Source organism: Cryptosporidium ubiquitum (genome assembly GCF_001865345.1).
Source record: "Cryptosporidium ubiquitum isolate 39726 chromosome Unknown contig_9, whole genome shotgun sequence".
NCBI classification, from domain to species: Eukaryota; Apicomplexa; class Conoidasida; order Eucoccidiorida; family Cryptosporidiidae; genus Cryptosporidium; species Cryptosporidium ubiquitum.
Window position 1 is genome coordinate 102610 of NW_021639823.1, and position 18441 is coordinate 121050.

Consider the following 18441-nt stretch of genomic DNA (forward strand, 5'->3'; position numbering starts at 1 on the left):
ATAAAAAGCTAATAAATACTTTCTATACTTTCCTATAAACCTTTTATTCTATTTGTATAGTAATCCAATAACTCGCTTACTATCATTGATGTTTTTATTTCCATTTGATGATTATCGGTACCTTTATTATTATTATTACAGGTAACGGTATCTATATTAATATCTTTTTTGTTATTAATAATATTAGAATCAGAATCAGAATCATTTTCTGAGTAAAGATTAATTATTTGTTTAACAGTAAGTTGAGTTAAATTATGATCAATATCAGAAATCATAGAACTTTCAATTTTAGATTTATTGCCTTTATTTTGATTTGAGTAGTCACTCTTTAAAAGATTGCATTGGAGAATACCCCAAAGAGCCCTTAAATTAGATTTTTGAATATTCAGAGCTAAACAAAAGTATTGTCTAGATCTAGTATAGTCACCAAGAGCCAAATGCAAATCTGCTATAATGTTGATTGTTTCAATATTTTGTGGTTCATGAAGTAGAATTTCTTCCATACAGAAGAGAGCAGACTTATAGTCAATTGTGTGAGTAAGAAGATAATAAGCTTTCATTTTCCAGGCGTTTACATCCATTATACATTCCTTTAAATGTTCATCTAATAATGATTTATTATTTTCAAAAAGTACTGAAATCACTCTCCTTCTAATTTCAAGATCCTCTGGGTCAAACTTTAATAGTTGTTTATATACATCTAAGGCTTTTTCTGTCTCTCCCCTACTTTCCAATAACATACCTACAAGCTTTTTATACCTAAATGTTTTTCCATATTTCTTATTTAATTCGTCCATACAATATTTTTGCCATTTTGAAATCTTATTTTTATCCCCATCTTCTTCATATTTGACTTGAAAATGAAATGTTGATATTGCAATGCTTTCCATTACTTCCCATCTTCTTTCTCCTAACTTTCTGTTATGATCCAAAAGTAGTCTTGTCCCTAACAATAACACATATTCAACATAATTAAGTTTCTTATACTTTTCAAACTGTTTGTAAAGTTCCTTGTATGGCAAACTCTGAATTTCTTTTAAATTCAATATTTCAACCTGACTTGGCTTGGTTTCCATACTTTGTTTGCTTGCAACTCCTCCCATTGTGAAATAAAAAGCAACCAAATTTCTAGTACAAAAATTCAACGATTTATTTGATTTAAATCGTTTTATTTCCCTCTAATTTTTGTGATTGACCAAGATTACCCTTTTTAAATTAATCATATTTTTCCCCTTTGTCACCCCTCTTTATTTTCCTGCCAAAATAAGAATTAAGTGCCTACACGTATTGGCGCCAAAATGCATTTAATCAATAGTCTTTTTCGACTATTATTAGTATAGGTAAAAAGCAAAAATTAAAAAAAAAGTTATAATAATAACAAAGAAACTTAACAAAAACAACAAAGGAGAGAGGATTTGATTATATCACTTCCTTAGAGACTCAAGTTAAGAAAATTTATTGGAATTTTTTTATAATATTCAAAAGTTGTTCTATATTAAGATTTTTGTATTATAAACAGTATCCTTTTTACGTAAGGATGATATGTTTTTCATATAAATGTTTATTGCTTTTGATTTTCTTATATTTATTAGAGCTTCTTTGCATGGCTGAATTATCTTCAAGTGAAATAGATACATATAAATTGGATGACATTTGGAATTATGATTTAATTTCTAACAATCCTCCAAAAGGTAAATTAAAATCAATTTCAAGCATTTTGGATAGCATGTCTTTAGAACAAAGAGGTATTTCAGGTACAAAAATTAGCAAATTTGAAGAAAAAAAAGCTGAGAATACAAAAGAAGAGGGAAAATCTCAAAAACCAAAAATTACTGTAGAAAAATCCACAGATATTGAAAAAATACCTGAACTAGAGGATATTATTGTAAAAAAAGAGAGCTCACAGGGAAAAATTGAGATAGAGAAGAAAGAAATTAATGGTAGGTCTTACTTTCCCATTAACATTCAAAAATTGAATGACCTTCCAAGCCCAATTCCTTTGGAGAAATCTGATATAGTTTCTCTTTTGTCTAAAGATAAAAATTTGGATTCATATACAAATATAATTTTATCTCCAAAATATGATTTTCTTGAGAATATAGTTTGCATCAACAACAGTACTTTAGAGATGTCTGGAATGAACTTATTTCAAGGCTTTGTGTCTGATATTGATTCAATCTGTAGACTTTCAGTTAAATGGTTTGAAAGTTATCCAAAATTTGTTAAAGTTTTGAGGACAACTGAAGATAAGATTTCTGGTAAATATAGACCAAATATTGAAGAAATGAATTTTAATTCTAGTCAGAAAGTTAGATTAAGTAGAAGATTTACTAATGATTGGATAAATTTTTTGAACTTACTAAAAACCATTGAAATTGATTCTAAAACTTATAGACATAATAGAAGAATGCTAAGAAAGTACAAGGAAATTAATCATAAGGATCTTAAACAGTACCATAGAAACATTTACAATGAACTTCAACTATTTAATAATTTGCTTTTAAGTATTTTATTAAAACTCAGTTTTTATATTCAATATATTGTTTACTTCCCAAATACTGGAAAACTTTTTGATCAAAAAGAAGACTATAGTTATTTAAGCCAGTTCAAAGAAAAGTATCGTAAAAGACTTTCCAATGAAGATGAAATATTAAAACTTAACAAGATTGATATTTATGTTAACGCAATTCCAAAAGATATCCTTAAGAAGGTTCGAACAACTATATCATCCTGTTCTGGAGTTGTAAAGATTCTACATGAATATGGAGTTCATTCAGATTCCACTCCAAGTAATATTATTTCACTATATCTTCAATACAAACGTATTACAAGAATTCTTTTGAATATTTATAATAACGAAACTAACCGTCAATCTGAAAAATTTAACACAAATGGTAATAACTATGAGTATTCTGATAATATATTTGACCAAAAATTTATTCCAAACAAAATTGGTTTCAAGCCATTCCAAACTCAAGTTGAGGGCCCTAAAATTCAAGGAAAAATAAAACAAGAAAAGTTAAAACATAAAGAAGATTATTCAGGTGTAACCAAAAATCATATTGAACTAAAATTTAACTACCTATCAAAGGAATCAGTTGACAAGTTTTCCAATGAAAACGAAAGAAATCTTTTTTATCTAATTAGTCAAGATCTTACTAATAACAAACTTAACAAAGGAATGAACTTTCATATTGTTAAAAAAAGACCGTCTGGAGCATCTGGCCTTGTTATATTCAGCCAAAAATATAACCTTGAATCTGAATATGATTGTGGCGCCAGAATCCTGCCTAATGGGAAAATTGAAATTGACTTTAACAAGAATTTACTTGCAGGCTTTAGTGATAAAATTACCATATGGTTCAAAAACAACTATCTTAAATATTTTTATAATAAATACCAAGAAAATCATTCAAATTTTAAACAAACCTCTATTCCTCTTCAATTTAAGCTTATGATTGCTTGTCCATATGTAACTTCAAATAATTACATGCAAAGCCAATATGGCGGTATGAATGACGTGTATATGTTAATATATTTGGTAGGTAAATTAAAAGGATATAATGATGATTGGAAGATAGTAACTGAATTTAATTCAATAACTAATGACACTAATTTGCAGTGGAAGATTGTTTCAATCTTGATACCAGATATTCAGTCTCATGTTGGAAAGATGTGTCCAGTACAAGCAAGTTTACTAAAATCTAAAGTTTTAAAAACATCCAGACATGTAGTTTTTAAGAGTCCAATGGAATTTGACCATTTTTCTGAAGAGTTTAAGTATGAGAACAGCAATATTAAAAGATCTATTATAAGAAATTGTTTGAATTATATCGAGGAAGAAACAATGATTGAATTTCTTACTAATAATGGAAAAGACAGTGGAATGGCTATATGTAGAAACAGTAATCTATATGTTGGTTAAAAGTTTATTTTAAATTAAACAAATTAAAAAAAAGAAAAGTCATTAGCAATAATAACCACATTATATAAATATATTCATAATATTCTAATCTAAAATACACTAAATAATAAAGGTCATATCTTAGTATAAATATATAACCAGAAAGAAGTTATTACCTAGATTTCAGCTTAGCTATTTTTCTTATTTAAATATTGTTTTTTAATTAAAAAGGCTAATTTCTTGGCTTTTGATCCTAGATCTTGGTTTATACTCTGACTTGCCAAATTTGTTATTTTATTATAAAGCCAAACAACAATGGAATTGCTGTTATTGGTCTTAAATATAAAATGGTATGAAATTGAGTTTTTTTTTAAAAATTCACCAGTTTCTTCTTTATTAAGAAATCTCGTTAAGTTTTCTAAATCTGATTCATTCAAAGACTTAGTCAATATTGAATCGTTATTATTACTTAATGATAAATTATTTTGATTTACTACTGGATCCAATACTAATGTTTTATTTATCCTTTTAATTACACTTAATATATATAGATCATACTTAGTTGCCATAAGTCTCTTACTATGTAATTCTTTTTGATTTGAAAAATTGTTTTGAATAGAATCTCTAAATTCTAATAAAAATTCTGAATTCATCCATTCTAATAAAGTATTATTTAATTCTTTACTAAAACATAAACTTTCTATATTCTCCAAGTCTTTTTTAAGTAAAAAAATATCAAACAGGGCTTCAAAAGTTATATCAAAAATACTTTTTTTTTGATACTTTAAATCATTAAAAAATAAGTCATTATATAAAATTTTAAGTGTCTCATCAACTTTTGAAATCCAAATGTTAAGATTTGATTCCAAAATAAAACTTAAAACTAAAATCAACAAATCTTTCATAACTTTAAGTTCCATATTTAATTTCATCTCATCTTCAAAAGGTAAATAGTTAAGCTTTTTTAAAAGTAGAAATAAATCTTCTTTCTTTCTAATATTGTTTTTCTTTAAGAATTTTTCCAGTTCAGAAATTAAAATCTTATTTCCACAAGAAAATACCATAAGTGAAAATTGTATAACAATTTCATATAAATGTATATTCCTCATAATCTTCATCTCCAATTCATCAAAAATCTCATCCATTAAACAATTTTTTTCTTCATTTATTATCAACTTATGTAAATCTGATATTATTTGGTTATTTTTAATTGAAATTATTTCTCTAAAGCAAAATTTACTATATAACTTATTCTTTAAAACAATATTAATTCGATACCTATTAAAAATCAAAAATATATAATCAACTAAATCAGCTGAAAATTCTTTAAGTAATTGGAATTTATTGTTATCTTTGCTATTATTTTCTGAACTTGAAATTAATAAATAGTATCCTGTTAGCTTGAAATTCTGAAATAACTTATCTACCTGAGAAAAACTATCTTCATCATTATTACCACCAGTATTTAACCTTATTTTATAGTGAGAATCTGAAATGTAGTATATTCTTTCTAATAAAACTTGATAAAGTTCTTCAAAGTCAGAGCTAGCAATAAGGCATTTAAATGATTGCATCATTAAATTATTAGATTTTAAATTTTTATTCCAATCTCTTAAAACATTAAGAGTTAATTCATGATCATTCCCAAGATAAAGGTTTGAAATTAACCAAGCACATTGAAATAGGTTGTAATAACAATACATTTCTATAGCCTTATGACATCTCCCCATTAAAATATTTAAAATACAATATTCATGAAGGATATTCGGATTTTCCCCAATAAATACTGATAAATTCTTATGACTAATTGGAGTATTTGAAGAATTGATAGATTTTAGCTTTAACTGTAAATTGTCCAATTTTAATAAGATTAGAGATCTGATAATACAGTCAGTTTCAATATCCAAAAATTCTAAACATTTTGAATCTTTAATATTGAATTGGGAAAGATATCTTAGCCATTCAATAAGTAAACAATCATTCTCAACATTTTGAAATATTTTAACAAACCTTTTAAATTTTTCATCATTATTTTCACTTGGATTAATATCAATATTTTGGCTATATTCAATATAAGGAGTGGCATTATTTGAGTATTTTTTTAAGAAATTCTTAAATAAGCATGAATCAATATCTATTTGGCCATTAATTAGATATAAATACTCAATCAATAAACTTAAATTTTGGCTTGATTCTTTAATATTCTTGTAATTTGAATTAACACTAAAGAATTTTGTAATCTCACATCCATTATCAATATTAGTTACCTGATTATTAAAATAGGTACTTAGATGTAATTCAATTAGATCTGATGCTGAATTTTTATGATTTAAGAATAATATAAGATCAAAAATTACTTCATTATCTCCTGATTCACTTAAAACCTTATTTATATTGGATTGTATATCTTTTAAAATACAAAAGCTTTCATTTGAATTAAATTTCTTCATATTATTTAGCTTATATATTAACCTTACCTCTAAAAGAAGAGTAAGTGCTTTAATACTAGTCTGATTATTTTGCTGGTAAATGTTTTTATTTGTTAGAAATAATAAAGAATTCTTATTAATTACTTTATGTTTAGATTTAATCATTAATTCTTTTGAAACATCAAACAACTGTAACATTTGTTCTTGGCCTCCAATCAATAATCTCAAATTACTTTCAAAAGTATTGTAAAAATCCCTAACATCACGGTACCATATTGATTTTGATTTAAAGTGGTACTTATTAGTAATACTTCCCTTATGATCTGTGTTGGGTCTAATTAGCAAAATTTCAGCTGAGAAATTCTCTTTATTAAATATATGGCTATTAATTATTTTCACTTCTACTATACTAGTTTGGTTGAATTCATTTGATATTGCTAAATTAAATATTAAAGTTGAATTATCTTGGCCATTTAATTGATCTATATTTCCCACCTCTATCATACTTATAGAAACGTAGTCATAATCCATTTTGTTTTTATCCTTAAATATATTCTCAAGCCTTAACACCAGTTTATCAGAAGATAATATAATCAGATTACCATAGTTAGTTATTAATACATAAATTTCCTCGAAATCTTTAAACTTATTAAAAACAACTAAACCATTAATAACTCTCTCAAGATTGATTTTTCGGTTTTCAATTCCTAACTCTAATGTATTTATATTAGTTTTTAATGCATTTTCAATCTCCATTTTTTCAAAGCAGTCAAGGTTTATTTGGTCATCCTTAACTAGGGAAAAAACTAGTTTGTAAATATAAATAGAAGTTTTTTTTTCACTGATTAACTCATTCTGGTGATCATCTACCTTATCGATGTTCAATTTATTTGTTTGAATACTTTGAAGCAAATTCTTCCCAAGATATTCAATCTGAGCTTTCCCATTGACAGTCACAAAATAGGCTGTATTATAATATTCAGCTCCAATTCCTTTATTTGAAGTTTTTAGTCGAATTATATGATCTTCTTTGGTTTCAATTTCAGATCTACTTTGAATTTCAAAACTTCTTGGTATAGCATTAATAATAAGTTCACCATTTTCAAATCCTGGACTTAAATCTGCATATACACATTTATTCTTTTTGTAGTTAAAAATGAGTATAATTGGGAATCGGTATAAATTGTAAATTAAAGAATTAAATAACTTTACTTGACTATTAAAGAATTTTCCATCGCTGGAATTATTGCTTTTGAAGTGGATATTTTGTTGGAAATCAGATAATGGCACTTTAAGATCTTCTAAGCAAGAAGATGGGGACCTTAATAATACAAGCCAATCCAAATCTGAGTTTGATAAAAAGTCTTTAAACTCAGAATTTTTCTGATCACAAATTCTTTTGTTACAGATATCTTTTTGTTTTGAACATTCATGATTACTGATTTCAATCCTAATTTTAATATTACTATAATGACTGATGTTATCAGGATTAATATACAATATGCCAAGATTACCAAAATTTGTCGAGTAAAAGATATATTCAGAATTGATTGGATTTATAGATATCTTTGAGATTTGTTCGTCTTTATTAAACCCACTTAGATTTTCGTAAATATAGCTACTATTTATTCTTTGAGTAAAATCCTTATGGGATTCCAGTAAGTCCATACCCATGAGCTTTCCCTCTCCACTTAAAATGTAAATAATATGAGAGAAACCATTTGGAGAGATTAATTCATCAATCCAACCTCCCAAAGTATTCATAATCCATTCTAATTTCCACTCAGTTGTGTTGAATAGAAATACCCTCTTGCTTTTGGTAATACCTAACAAGTAATATTTGGTGTTAAACTCATAACTCAGTACACTAAATATTATTTCAGAGTTTATTGAATCTTTGTTTCTTTCTTTTTCATTATTTTTAATACTAAACTTTCTTTTAATATCTATCTCTTTGTTTTTCAATAGTTCAAACTCGGCAATTTCGTGATCCATGATGATATAGAACTTATCTCCATTAATCTTAGCTCCTTTTTGATAACTGAGTAATAAAGTCCAAAAACATCCTTGTGTTTTCTGAGTTTTATATTGATTTTTTCTTTTAACTTTTTCTATCTTTTGACTTGAAATAGATTGCTTTAAAGTTTTCACAAGTTCTATTTTTTCTAATTTCTCGGATTTTTTGCAATAACTGAACAAATTATTGTTTCCTTTTGAAGTACTAACAATCATCTGAGAACTTAAATCTATGATGCTTAAAATACATTTCTCTTTCAACATAGATTCATCCTCCAAAATTAAAAGGACATCACCATTCAGAATACTAATTATAATTACTTGACCATTTTTATATCCCACAGCAAGTTTTTCATTATCTGCAGTCTTGTCGATTAAAGTAATTTCTTCTTTTATAGGATGAAATTTGTTTGTAAAAGTCTCAGGCTTATCTTTATTTCTAAAATCACTAACCGATATTTTTAAGATCACTCCTTGTACGTCTCCGACAAAAACTTGCCCATTATAATAATAAACCACATTTGCTAAGCTACTGCATTTGATTGAGTCAGAAATTAAATTAATTTTTAGGGAATCAACCAACATATTAATACTTTTTTCTTTTCCCTGCCATGGCTTCAGCTTCTCGTCAGAATATAAGTCATCTCTCTCTGAAACTTCTTTAATTCCATTGCTCTGTTCAACTATCTCCCAAAACCTTATTTTACAGTCAAAGTGGGTACTAGCAATTAAAGTTGCTTCCTCAGATAAATGTGAACTTATGAATATTGTAACGCCTATTGGCTTACTTTTTATTCCACAATAAACAGACCCCAAAATCCGATTCTCTAAAATTGTCCCAAGAATTAGGCTATTCTTAGTTGAGTATACATAGAAACCTTTCTCCTCATTTAAAGATAATGCACTTTTACAAAACCAATTTGGTGCAGGCGCTACCAAAATTCGGTTTTTACCATAATCTGTAATCATTCTCTTCTAATAAAGCCTACCTTTAACCAAATTTAATTGCAAAATCGTCTATTTACTTTGAAAAATTGTTAGCTATTTCTACAGCTCTTTTTTGTATCTCTTTCTCTTCTGTTCCTCTAATATATTAACTGGCTATTTTTGTTATCAAGATCTAATCCCACCTTCTCTTCCTTTTCATTCCTCTTTTCATTCTCTTTCGAATATTATCCCAAACAAGCACACCCTAAACAAATCCTACCCCAGCACACACTAATCCTTTTTTCTAAATAAAAATCCAAAACAATTATGCTTCTTTTACTTATTTTTTCACCCTAATTCTTTTTAAGTTTTTTTTGACCATTTAATTTCAAATGACGTAAAGCGCCAAATATAATCATATACCGGCATTCCACATGTAGGCGCCACCCTATTCTTTTTAAAGTGAATTAAAGAATTTCACTCAAGCTGAGGAGAGAAAATGTCACGAGCTGACATGCTTCCAATATATCAACATAAAGAGGAGTTATTATCATTAATTCGAGAAAATGATGTTTCTGTAATAGTAGGAGAAACTGGAAGTGGTAAATCGACATTATTGCCGGCTTTCCTGCTTGAAGGTGGTTTTGTACAGGAGGAAAAAAAAATGATTGCAGTGACTCAACCAAGAAGAATTGCTGCTATTTCTTTGGCAGAGTATGTTGCAAAGCTACTAAAGACCAAGGTAGGGAATAAGGTAGGTTATTCAGTTCGATTTAAAACCGAGGTCTCCAAGTATACAAAAATCAAATACTTAACAGATGGAATGCTTATTAGGGAGTGCGTTACAATTAAAGGAGATAGAAGTCCTTTTGAAAGTTACTCTGTAATCATTGTAGATGAGGCTCATGAGAGGTCAATTCGTACTGATTTTCTTTTGGGGCTTCTTAAAATGGAACTGTTCAATGGAAGCAAATTAAAGGTTGTAATCATGTCAGCAACTTTTCAAAGTTCTTGTTTTGAAAACTTTTTTGCCTCTACCGGTTCTCATTCTCACAGTCTCTCTCCTTCAAAGCTTAAGATTGGTAGTTATTCTGTTCCTGGAAGGCAGTTTCCTGTACAATTAAATTACTTATCAGAACCTGAATTAGATTACTTGGAAGCAGTCATGATTACAATATTAACCATTCACTTTACAAAGCCAAAAGGAGGTGATATTCTAGTATTTTTACCTGGTCAGGAAGATATCCACCATTTATATTTAAACTTAACAACTATTTCAAAAAAGATTGAGACTTTGTTTGAACAAGAAGGAGAAATCACTTTTTATTTAGGTAAACAAAGATTTGAAAATATTGAGAGGATTCGCTTATTTATTCAGTGCCTTTATGCATCAATGCCTTCCGAGCAACAAAGTAAGGTATTTGATGTTCTCCCTGAAAATTACAGAAAAATCATCCTATCAACTAATATTGCAGAAACATCTGTGACTTTACCAAACATAGTTTATGTTGTAGATTCTGGCCTAGAAAAACTCAAGTTTTTTCAAAGTAATAATAACATTGACGCTTTAGTTATGAGAGAAATCTCCAAGGCTTCCTCAATACAAAGGGCTGGGAGAGCTGGACGGCTTCAACCAGGAGAAGTTTATCGTATCTACACAAAGCAGGCCTATTCAGATTTTCTTAATTCTCAAACTCCAGAGATACTAAGAACTAGTCTATCCGAGACTTTACTCGAGCTTATTTATGTTCTTGATAACTATAATATTTCTAGAAAAAAAGAAGTAAATCCTGAATTTGAAACTTTAACTAATTCATCTAATGAAGACCATATTCTACTTAATGATCAACAACAAGTTTCTGTGAAAAAGATTCTGAATTTTCCATTTCTAAGTTATCCAAGTAAAGAGTCTATCCTTTCTACTCTCAAGTTTCTTTACAGATTAGAAGCTTTAAACAAGAGTGGAAATATTACTGAATTAGGTATCAAATTAACTATGCTTCCTGTGCCTCCTTTCCTAGGTAAACTCATATACCATAGTATAGAGTTTGGATGTACAAGTGAAGCAATAACTCTAGTATCAATGCTTTCTGCTGAATGTTTACTAGATTATTGTAATAGTAGTAATCAAAAAGATCAAACATTTGGTTCTTTAAATGAAAATTCAGATCATGTTGGCCCAAGTAAAAAGAAACTCAGATTTACTCACAATTCATCATCCAAAAGTGATCAATCCTACAAGAATTATCTTAAGTCAATTATGACAAAATTTGGAGACCATGTTGGCTTAATTGAAACTTATAATACTTGGATATCTCTACAAAAAGATTCAGGAAAAATTTATCATGGACAAAATAATATCTCTTTTAGTAACAACTATGAACAAATTAACTTTTGCAACTCTGTAGGCATTTCTCATACCAGTCTTTTAAGAGCAAGATCTATCAGAGAACAGCTTATTAGTATCACTAGAAAAATTTTCAATCTAAAAACCATCAATAGTTGCACTATGTTTAGTACTCTTGATTCAGATTCTAGCTCTTTTTCTACAGATAATAACCAAGAACAGCAACAGGAACAACAAAAAGAAGATAACAAGTGGACACCTTTCTACAAATGTCTTACAAAGAGTTTCTGGCAAAATGTTGCCAAGCTAGACCCTAGTAGTAACAAACAGTACCTCACAGAAGTCAACAGACAGCTTGTGAATATTCATCCTACAAGTAGTGTTTCTCACCTTAAAGACAAACCAAAATGGATCATTTTCACAGATATTATTCAAACCAAAAAAACATACATCCGTATTATCTCTGCAATTAATCACTTATGGCTTAATGATTACTGTTCCAAATGGTTTATTACTACCGAAACTCTTTCTAAGCATTAGACAAAATTTAATAATTTAATAAATGTGATATGATTGATTATCAGATTTAAATAATTATACAAACTATACTTAATTATCAAAATCTTCTAAACTTAAAAGACAAATTATTAGTGCTTTCTTCTAGAAGATTTATACACTTTTCCTATTATTCATTATTTAAGATGATTCCCAACTAGACGACAATTACAATTTAAATTTTATTTTTATTATTCTCTTTCCAACCAATCATTTTTTTTTTTTTTTTTAATACTATTACCTTTAACCTACACCTTACTTTCAATCTGGTCATAAAAGGCCATCATCGTCAAAATCTAAAGGAGTTGTGGGGATTCTATCATCCAGAACCAGCTCATCTATATGTTTGATGTACTTGTAACCTGATGGAATAGAGATCATGCCATTCTTAGTCATCTCTAGTCTATTATGATTTTTATTATTTGATTTAAGATTTCGAGATTTTATATTAAAAAATTTATTGTTTAGAGATGTAGATTGGACTTGAACCAAAAGAAACAAAGTATTATCACGCAAAATGTTACTCATTTTGTTAGTAAAATCAAAAAAATTGAGCTTATCAAGCTCCTTTATTATAGAATCTGAATACCCTATATTGAATTTATGAGAGTTAAACTCCTCATCAATGTTTCTCTTAATAAGTCCATTCTTGAGCTTAGAAATAGTTAGATTTTTAATCATATCATAGTCTTCTTTAAAAGTCCATATTAGTTTATTCTGGTAAACATTTGTTAATTCAGAAATATATAAACCTAAATCGTTTGCTGAATATTCCCAAGAATCTAGTTGAATGCTCCATTTATAATAGCTATCAAATTTTTGAATGGAAGTTTTTAAACTCAAACTTGCCTTTGTAATCTTAAGAGATTCTTTAAACCATATAATATTATAATAGGCATCATTTAAATATAAAATTCCAATATCATCAGAATCCAAATTTTGAGTATTCTTGTAAATAATGATATCTAATAAAGCAACATTTGGTCCAAATTCATTAGAACTTGTTTCAAAACCCAGGTAACCACTCTCTATAGTACTATTTGTAATATCAATATGGCCACATTCCTCATTCAAAAATTTGAATAAATTTTCTATAGAAACTGTTGAATTATATTTTTTAATCTCTTTATTTTCATTATTTGAGTTAATATAAGTATCATAAAAAATAGAAGAATCAGGACGAACGTAATGATAAATCATTTTTTTGTATATTGTCCCTCGAACATCTTTAATTGGGAAAGATCTTCTTTTAAATAGCTTGAGACATTGAACATTAGTAGCTTTAGAACCAAACATTGAAGAAAAATCCTTCAAAGATTCTTCCAACTCAATTCTATCCAAGTTACCTACAAATAATCCATCTATACAAAGATTTTCTTTAAACTTATTAAATTCATCAAAAAGTTGTTTTCGATTAGTTTGGCTCAAACCAAAAAATTGTCTTGCCAAGGTTGGGTAATTTGGAATAGTTATTCTCAAAGAAAGTTCTTTTGCTTTAAGTTCTGAAGTCATTGATTTCTTTTTGTTGATTAACTTTCTTTCATAAGCTCGCATTGAATCATAAGAAAAAGTTTCAGAAATGATTTCCTCTGAATTTAATGAAGTAGAAATTGTTTTTAAAAGAGGGTATAAACTTGAGCTGTATCCACTCATATCAAAATCCAAGCTTGGAAAAACAGAAGAATATTCTGGAGTATTTTTTGGACTCAATGAAAGTTTTGCATCTTTAAGTAAAGAAAAGTTTAACATAATTTTCATTGATATTGCTAAAATAAAGGTTAAAATTAAGTTAATAATTTTGAATGATTTATATGGTGAACTTAATCTCAATATTCCTCTAAAATATGGTTGTCTCTTGTAATTTCTAGCTTTATACCAAATATTTATATTATCTAATAAAGAAATTTGTGTATCATGGTATTTACTTATAGCTAAATGATGTTCTTGAGTAATTTGATTTGTAAATATTCCTCTTACTCCTGATAATAAATATTTAGAAGGATAAATTTCAACATTGGTTTCTGCAAATGGATTTGATATGACTTCAATACCCATATTTTTTACAGCCATTCTAGTATTAGGAAAATCCTCCCAGACAAAGTCTACCAATTTAAAATCTTTTGGAGTATATGGGTTAATAAAGGGTCTAGAAAGCCCATTAATTAGACCAAATGATTCCTTTGTATTCTTTAAACGATTTACTAGTCTTCTAGGAATTTTCAAAAAATTGTATTTAACCTTAAAGAATATTCCTTCACAGTTATAAAAATATCTTTCATCCTGATCTGTTGTTTTATTTTTATTATATTTACCAAGATTTTCATCATTTCCTAAACTACTAAAGTATATACTAGTGTTTTTACCAATATTTTCACTAAGATCGGTACCATATTCTAAATAATCATCATTATATTTAATTTGATCTTCATAGTCTTCATAATGGCTATTTAATGAGTAGCTAAATTGTTTTGAATTAAGAAAAATAAGTAAATTATCAATATCAAGAAAAGTCAAAAGTTGATTAAAAACTTCCAAAGTGAGTCTTTTATCCTTACAAAACCTTTCTAGTTTATTCCAGACATTATAATCAATCCAAGAGCTAATTCTATCCCGAATATTGAGTTTGTAATCAAACAGATTATAGTTCATATAGTTTGCGATGCAGTGATTCATAAGAAATTCTAAATAATCACTCTCAATTTTGGTCTTGCGAAGAAGTACCACAGAACTATATACCAGCTCTAGAGTTTCCTCAAATACAATATTTATTCCTTCAGATTCCACTTCAAGCAATACAAAGGCAAGCCTTTCTGCAAAATATTCAACTTTACAAGTTAATGTAAGAGGAGAAACTGCATTTCTGAGTGAACCTGAGAAATCTCCACAAAAATAGTACTTTACCAAATGTTCAAATAAAGGCATCCTATTTGAGCCTAGAAGAGCTCCTTTCTCGGAATCAAATACAAACATAAATGATATCTTATTATTATTTCCTTTGTATTCAACCAAATTTCCTGACAAGCCTTCAGTATGCAAATTACTCAATGCCAAATTATAACTCATTTTTCTAATATCAGTTTCTAAATTAGGAATAGTTGAGAAATGCTTAGTCACCAACTTAACGAGATAATCAAAAGAGAGTGAAGATTCTATAATCAATTTCATAATATTTGAACTAAAATAATTTCTCTTAAACTTTTTAATTTCTGCTACTAATTCAGAAATCACATAATCTTTATCTTTCTTAAGTGATCCTTTTAATCCTGATTCAAAGATTGATTTTAGAAGTGCCTTTCTTTGAGTTGTGCCAGAATTGATCTCGTGTTCGTACTCTTTTCTCAACTTTCCTAAACATTTAGTTATAATTTCATCTGAATAGTCCATTACTTCCAAAGAATTTCTTATTCTTCCTAAATATTCATCCAAACATTCAGATGAAAAAACTCCTGAAAATTCAATCGTAGTTTCACTAGACTGTGGAATCCAGTAATATGTTATACATGTTAGATTGTCTTTTCGTATGGAGTCAACCAATTTCGTAAAATACTTTCCATCAACCTGAATATACTGAAATATACAGCCCAGAATCTTTGAAAAGCCTAAGTATTCCTTTGGATCAAAAAATGATCCCACATTCAGCCCAAAACTCACAGATGACGATAATTTGTCTGAGCCAGAAATAATTAGCACTTCCAACTTATTTGGTAAAGTAAATTTCCTAACCAAATTTGTTGGATCGACATTATCTAATATCATTGCTTAATTTTCAACAGTTCATCTATTTGTCGTTAAATTCATCATTCTTTTATTTATTTTAACTCTAACCTTTTTTTCTTTGATTATCTTACTAGTGAACCTTGTCAAAATATGAATCGCCCGCCTAAATGACTAATAATTAAATTGCAAGTTTTCCTAATTAAATTATAAATAATATAAATTGATTATAGTAATGTTAGTTGTTTATTATTAACATTTTGCCTTATTTTTTTTTATAATAGTATTTTTTTAAGTATATTAAAATGTATCCATATTATTTACTGTTAAACCAAATTATCATGATTTTTAATGTTATTATGTCAATATGATAATACTAATCTGTTTTTCTATAGCTTAATTGAATTCTTTCACAAATTTGGTAATTAAATCTTATTTATTCAAATTTTGACCAGTATGCTCTAACTAGTATCCTCGTAAGAGAAAAATCGGAAGTTAATCAAAAAAAAATATAATATTTAATAGTATGCTACACATTATCCAATATTTACTTTTGAATCATTCTTTTTGTTGAATATTCTTCTTTTGTAATAATTGTTCTCCATTTCTCTTCGAATAAACTAACATTCTAGAAATATACCAATTCTAACAATTCGATTTCTGATTGATTAATTTCTAATGATATCAAAACCACATTTTAAGCTGTTTTGGGTCATTCTTTGAAATGCAATCCATCCTTAATATACCATAGTTATCTAAAGCTTAATTTTTTTTAAATAAGGATTTTTTTTTTAAGTAATATTAAACCTACCTGGATCAAATTGACGTGAAAAAACAAGCTGATTATTAACGAGCTTGATTGAGGTAGTTTTTGAACAAAATGAACATAAACATTTTAGTAACTGCTTTGAAAGTTTAGTAATCTGAGTAAATTCGAAATTCTTTCTATAAACATTGATAATTGATTGAATAATCTTCTTTGCTCCGTGTGCAGCAACAATATGAGAATAAACCTCAGTTCTTTGACATGATATAATTAAGATAATTAAGCCTTGTTGAACTATTTGGGCATTATTAACATTAATATCAATAATTTCCAATATTTCCTTTAAAATATTGGGATTGTTGAATTTAAAGTCTTGAGAAGTGGATAATATGGAAACATATATTGAAAATATATTCTCAATAAGAAATAAATCTTGGTTCTTCCCTAACTTTGCTGTTATTAATTCAAAAACTCCTAATTTCAAAAACTCGTTACATGCTTTTAAACTTGATCTAATAAGAAATTTCAGAGCTGCAAATCCCCAAACTTGAGTTCTTTCATCAACATTTTCATCTTTTAAATACAACACAATTTTTTTCCCAATGTTGGAATCAACCCAAATCTATCATTAATCAATTAGTTAAAAGTTTCAAAATACAATAAGAAAAAATTAAGTCATAAAATGTTTTTTTAATATTAATTTACTCACCTCAGATACACTTAATGAATCAGATGAAGAAATAAAAATTAATCTAAAAATTGCCATTAAAATCGTATTATTTGCTGAACAGCTCCAAAAATTCTTTTCCAAATGTGTAAACAATTCCAAAATTTCAGGTATAATCTTTGATAGTTGAAATTAATGAATTTTTAAGTTAATCTTTAAATTAAATAATAAGTTATTTAATGAACTTACTAATAGAACCATTTTTTCTGAAATCCCATCATTAAAAGATAAATGCGTTAGTAAGAAAATACATATTAACACAATTTCGGGGGATCTTTTATGATATTTTATGATATTTGACAATATTTCTACAGCACCTGACTCATACATGTGATTCCTTATAATGGAATCTCCATCAAGTGGGTCCAATAACTCCATTATTTCAATTAATCGCGATAATAAAAAGATTGTATCTATTTCAGATCTTAGTTTCTTTAACATTGAGATTATCCAAATTGCATGTAATTCTTTCATTTGAGGATGAATAAATTCTATCGATGAAGCATGGTCTTTATTTTTGTAATTTGATTGCTCAACATTTATTAAATCTCGAAAAAATAATAATCGGTTCTCAAAAATATTGCTATTAATTATATTCTGAAATAGCTTTGAGCTATGATTATCCTTTTTTGATTTAGTATTCTTTAACGCACTCACATCTTTTGTGGCACAACATCCCATTATCTTGTTTCATAAGTATTGATAGTCAAATCTTCATTAGTTACACTTAATTCCTCCCAACCTCTCACAAATTCCCTAACTGTGTTTTTTATTTTCCCGTTTTTTTAATTTGATAATTTTTAAAAAATCTTTTCAATACATCTCACTTCTGTTTTTAGTCTTACATGACACTTGACTATTTGCCACATGACACCATTATTGGCGCCAAAATGTGCACAAATTATTAAGTGGAATAATGTATTGGTGATGAAAGTAAAATTAAATAAATACCATTTAAAAATAGTGGCATGAGAAAGAACCCTATTCAATATTTTTCTATATTAAGTTTTAAAATGTAAAAATATACCACATAAGCAATTTAAATAAGGAGACTAA

At 27.5% G+C, this 18441-nt stretch overlaps 6 protein-coding genes across 6 annotated transcripts; 2 read left to right on the forward strand and 4 right to left on the reverse strand.

The window, feature by feature from the left end:
- Positions 1-32: 32 nt before the first annotated feature.
- On the reverse strand, positions 33-1103 carry cubi_01668 (uncharacterized protein; the record flags this gene model as incomplete). The annotated part of the gene is made up of 1 exon (XM_029018680.1): positions 33-1103. One exon carries the CDS (start codon positions 1101-1103, stop codon positions 33-35), a length of 1071 nt encoding a protein of 356 aa, XP_028874115.1.
- Positions 1104-1603: 500 nt separating this feature from the next.
- On the forward strand, positions 1604-3925 carry cubi_01669 (uncharacterized protein; the record flags this gene model as incomplete). The annotated part of the gene is made up of 1 exon (XM_029018681.1): positions 1604-3925. One exon carries the CDS (start codon positions 1604-1606, stop codon positions 3923-3925), a length of 2322 nt encoding a protein of 773 aa, XP_028874116.1.
- A 167-nt stretch (positions 3926-4092) lies between these two features.
- Positions 4093-9318, reverse strand: cubi_01670 (uncharacterized protein; the record flags this gene model as incomplete). Its single annotated transcript, XM_029018682.1, has 1 exon — positions 4093-9318. The coding sequence occupies one exon, from the start codon at positions 9316-9318 to the stop codon at positions 4093-4095; it is 5226 nt and encodes a 1741-aa protein (XP_028874117.1).
- A 457-nt stretch (positions 9319-9775) lies between these two features.
- On the forward strand, positions 9776-12163 carry cubi_01671 (ATP-dependent helicase; the record flags this gene model as incomplete). The annotated part of the gene is made up of 1 exon (XM_029018683.1): positions 9776-12163. The coding sequence occupies one exon, from the start codon at positions 9776-9778 to the stop codon at positions 12161-12163; it is 2388 nt and encodes a 795-aa protein (XP_028874118.1).
- Positions 12164-12448: 285 nt separating this feature from the next.
- cubi_01672 (insulinase-like peptidase) lies at positions 12449-15934 on the reverse strand (the record flags this gene model as incomplete). The annotated part of the gene is made up of 1 exon (XM_029018684.1): positions 12449-15934. One exon carries the CDS (start codon positions 15932-15934, stop codon positions 12449-12451), a length of 3486 nt encoding a protein of 1161 aa, XP_028874119.1.
- A 749-nt stretch (positions 15935-16683) lies between these two features.
- On the reverse strand, positions 16684-18066 carry cubi_01673 (uncharacterized protein; the record flags this gene model as incomplete). The annotated part of the gene is made up of 3 exons (XM_029018685.1): positions 16684-17280; positions 17368-17502; positions 17575-18066. The coding sequence occupies 3 exons, from the start codon at positions 18064-18066 to the stop codon at positions 16684-16686; spliced, it is 1224 nt and encodes a 407-aa protein (XP_028874120.1).
- Positions 18067-18441: the final 375 nt, after the last annotated feature.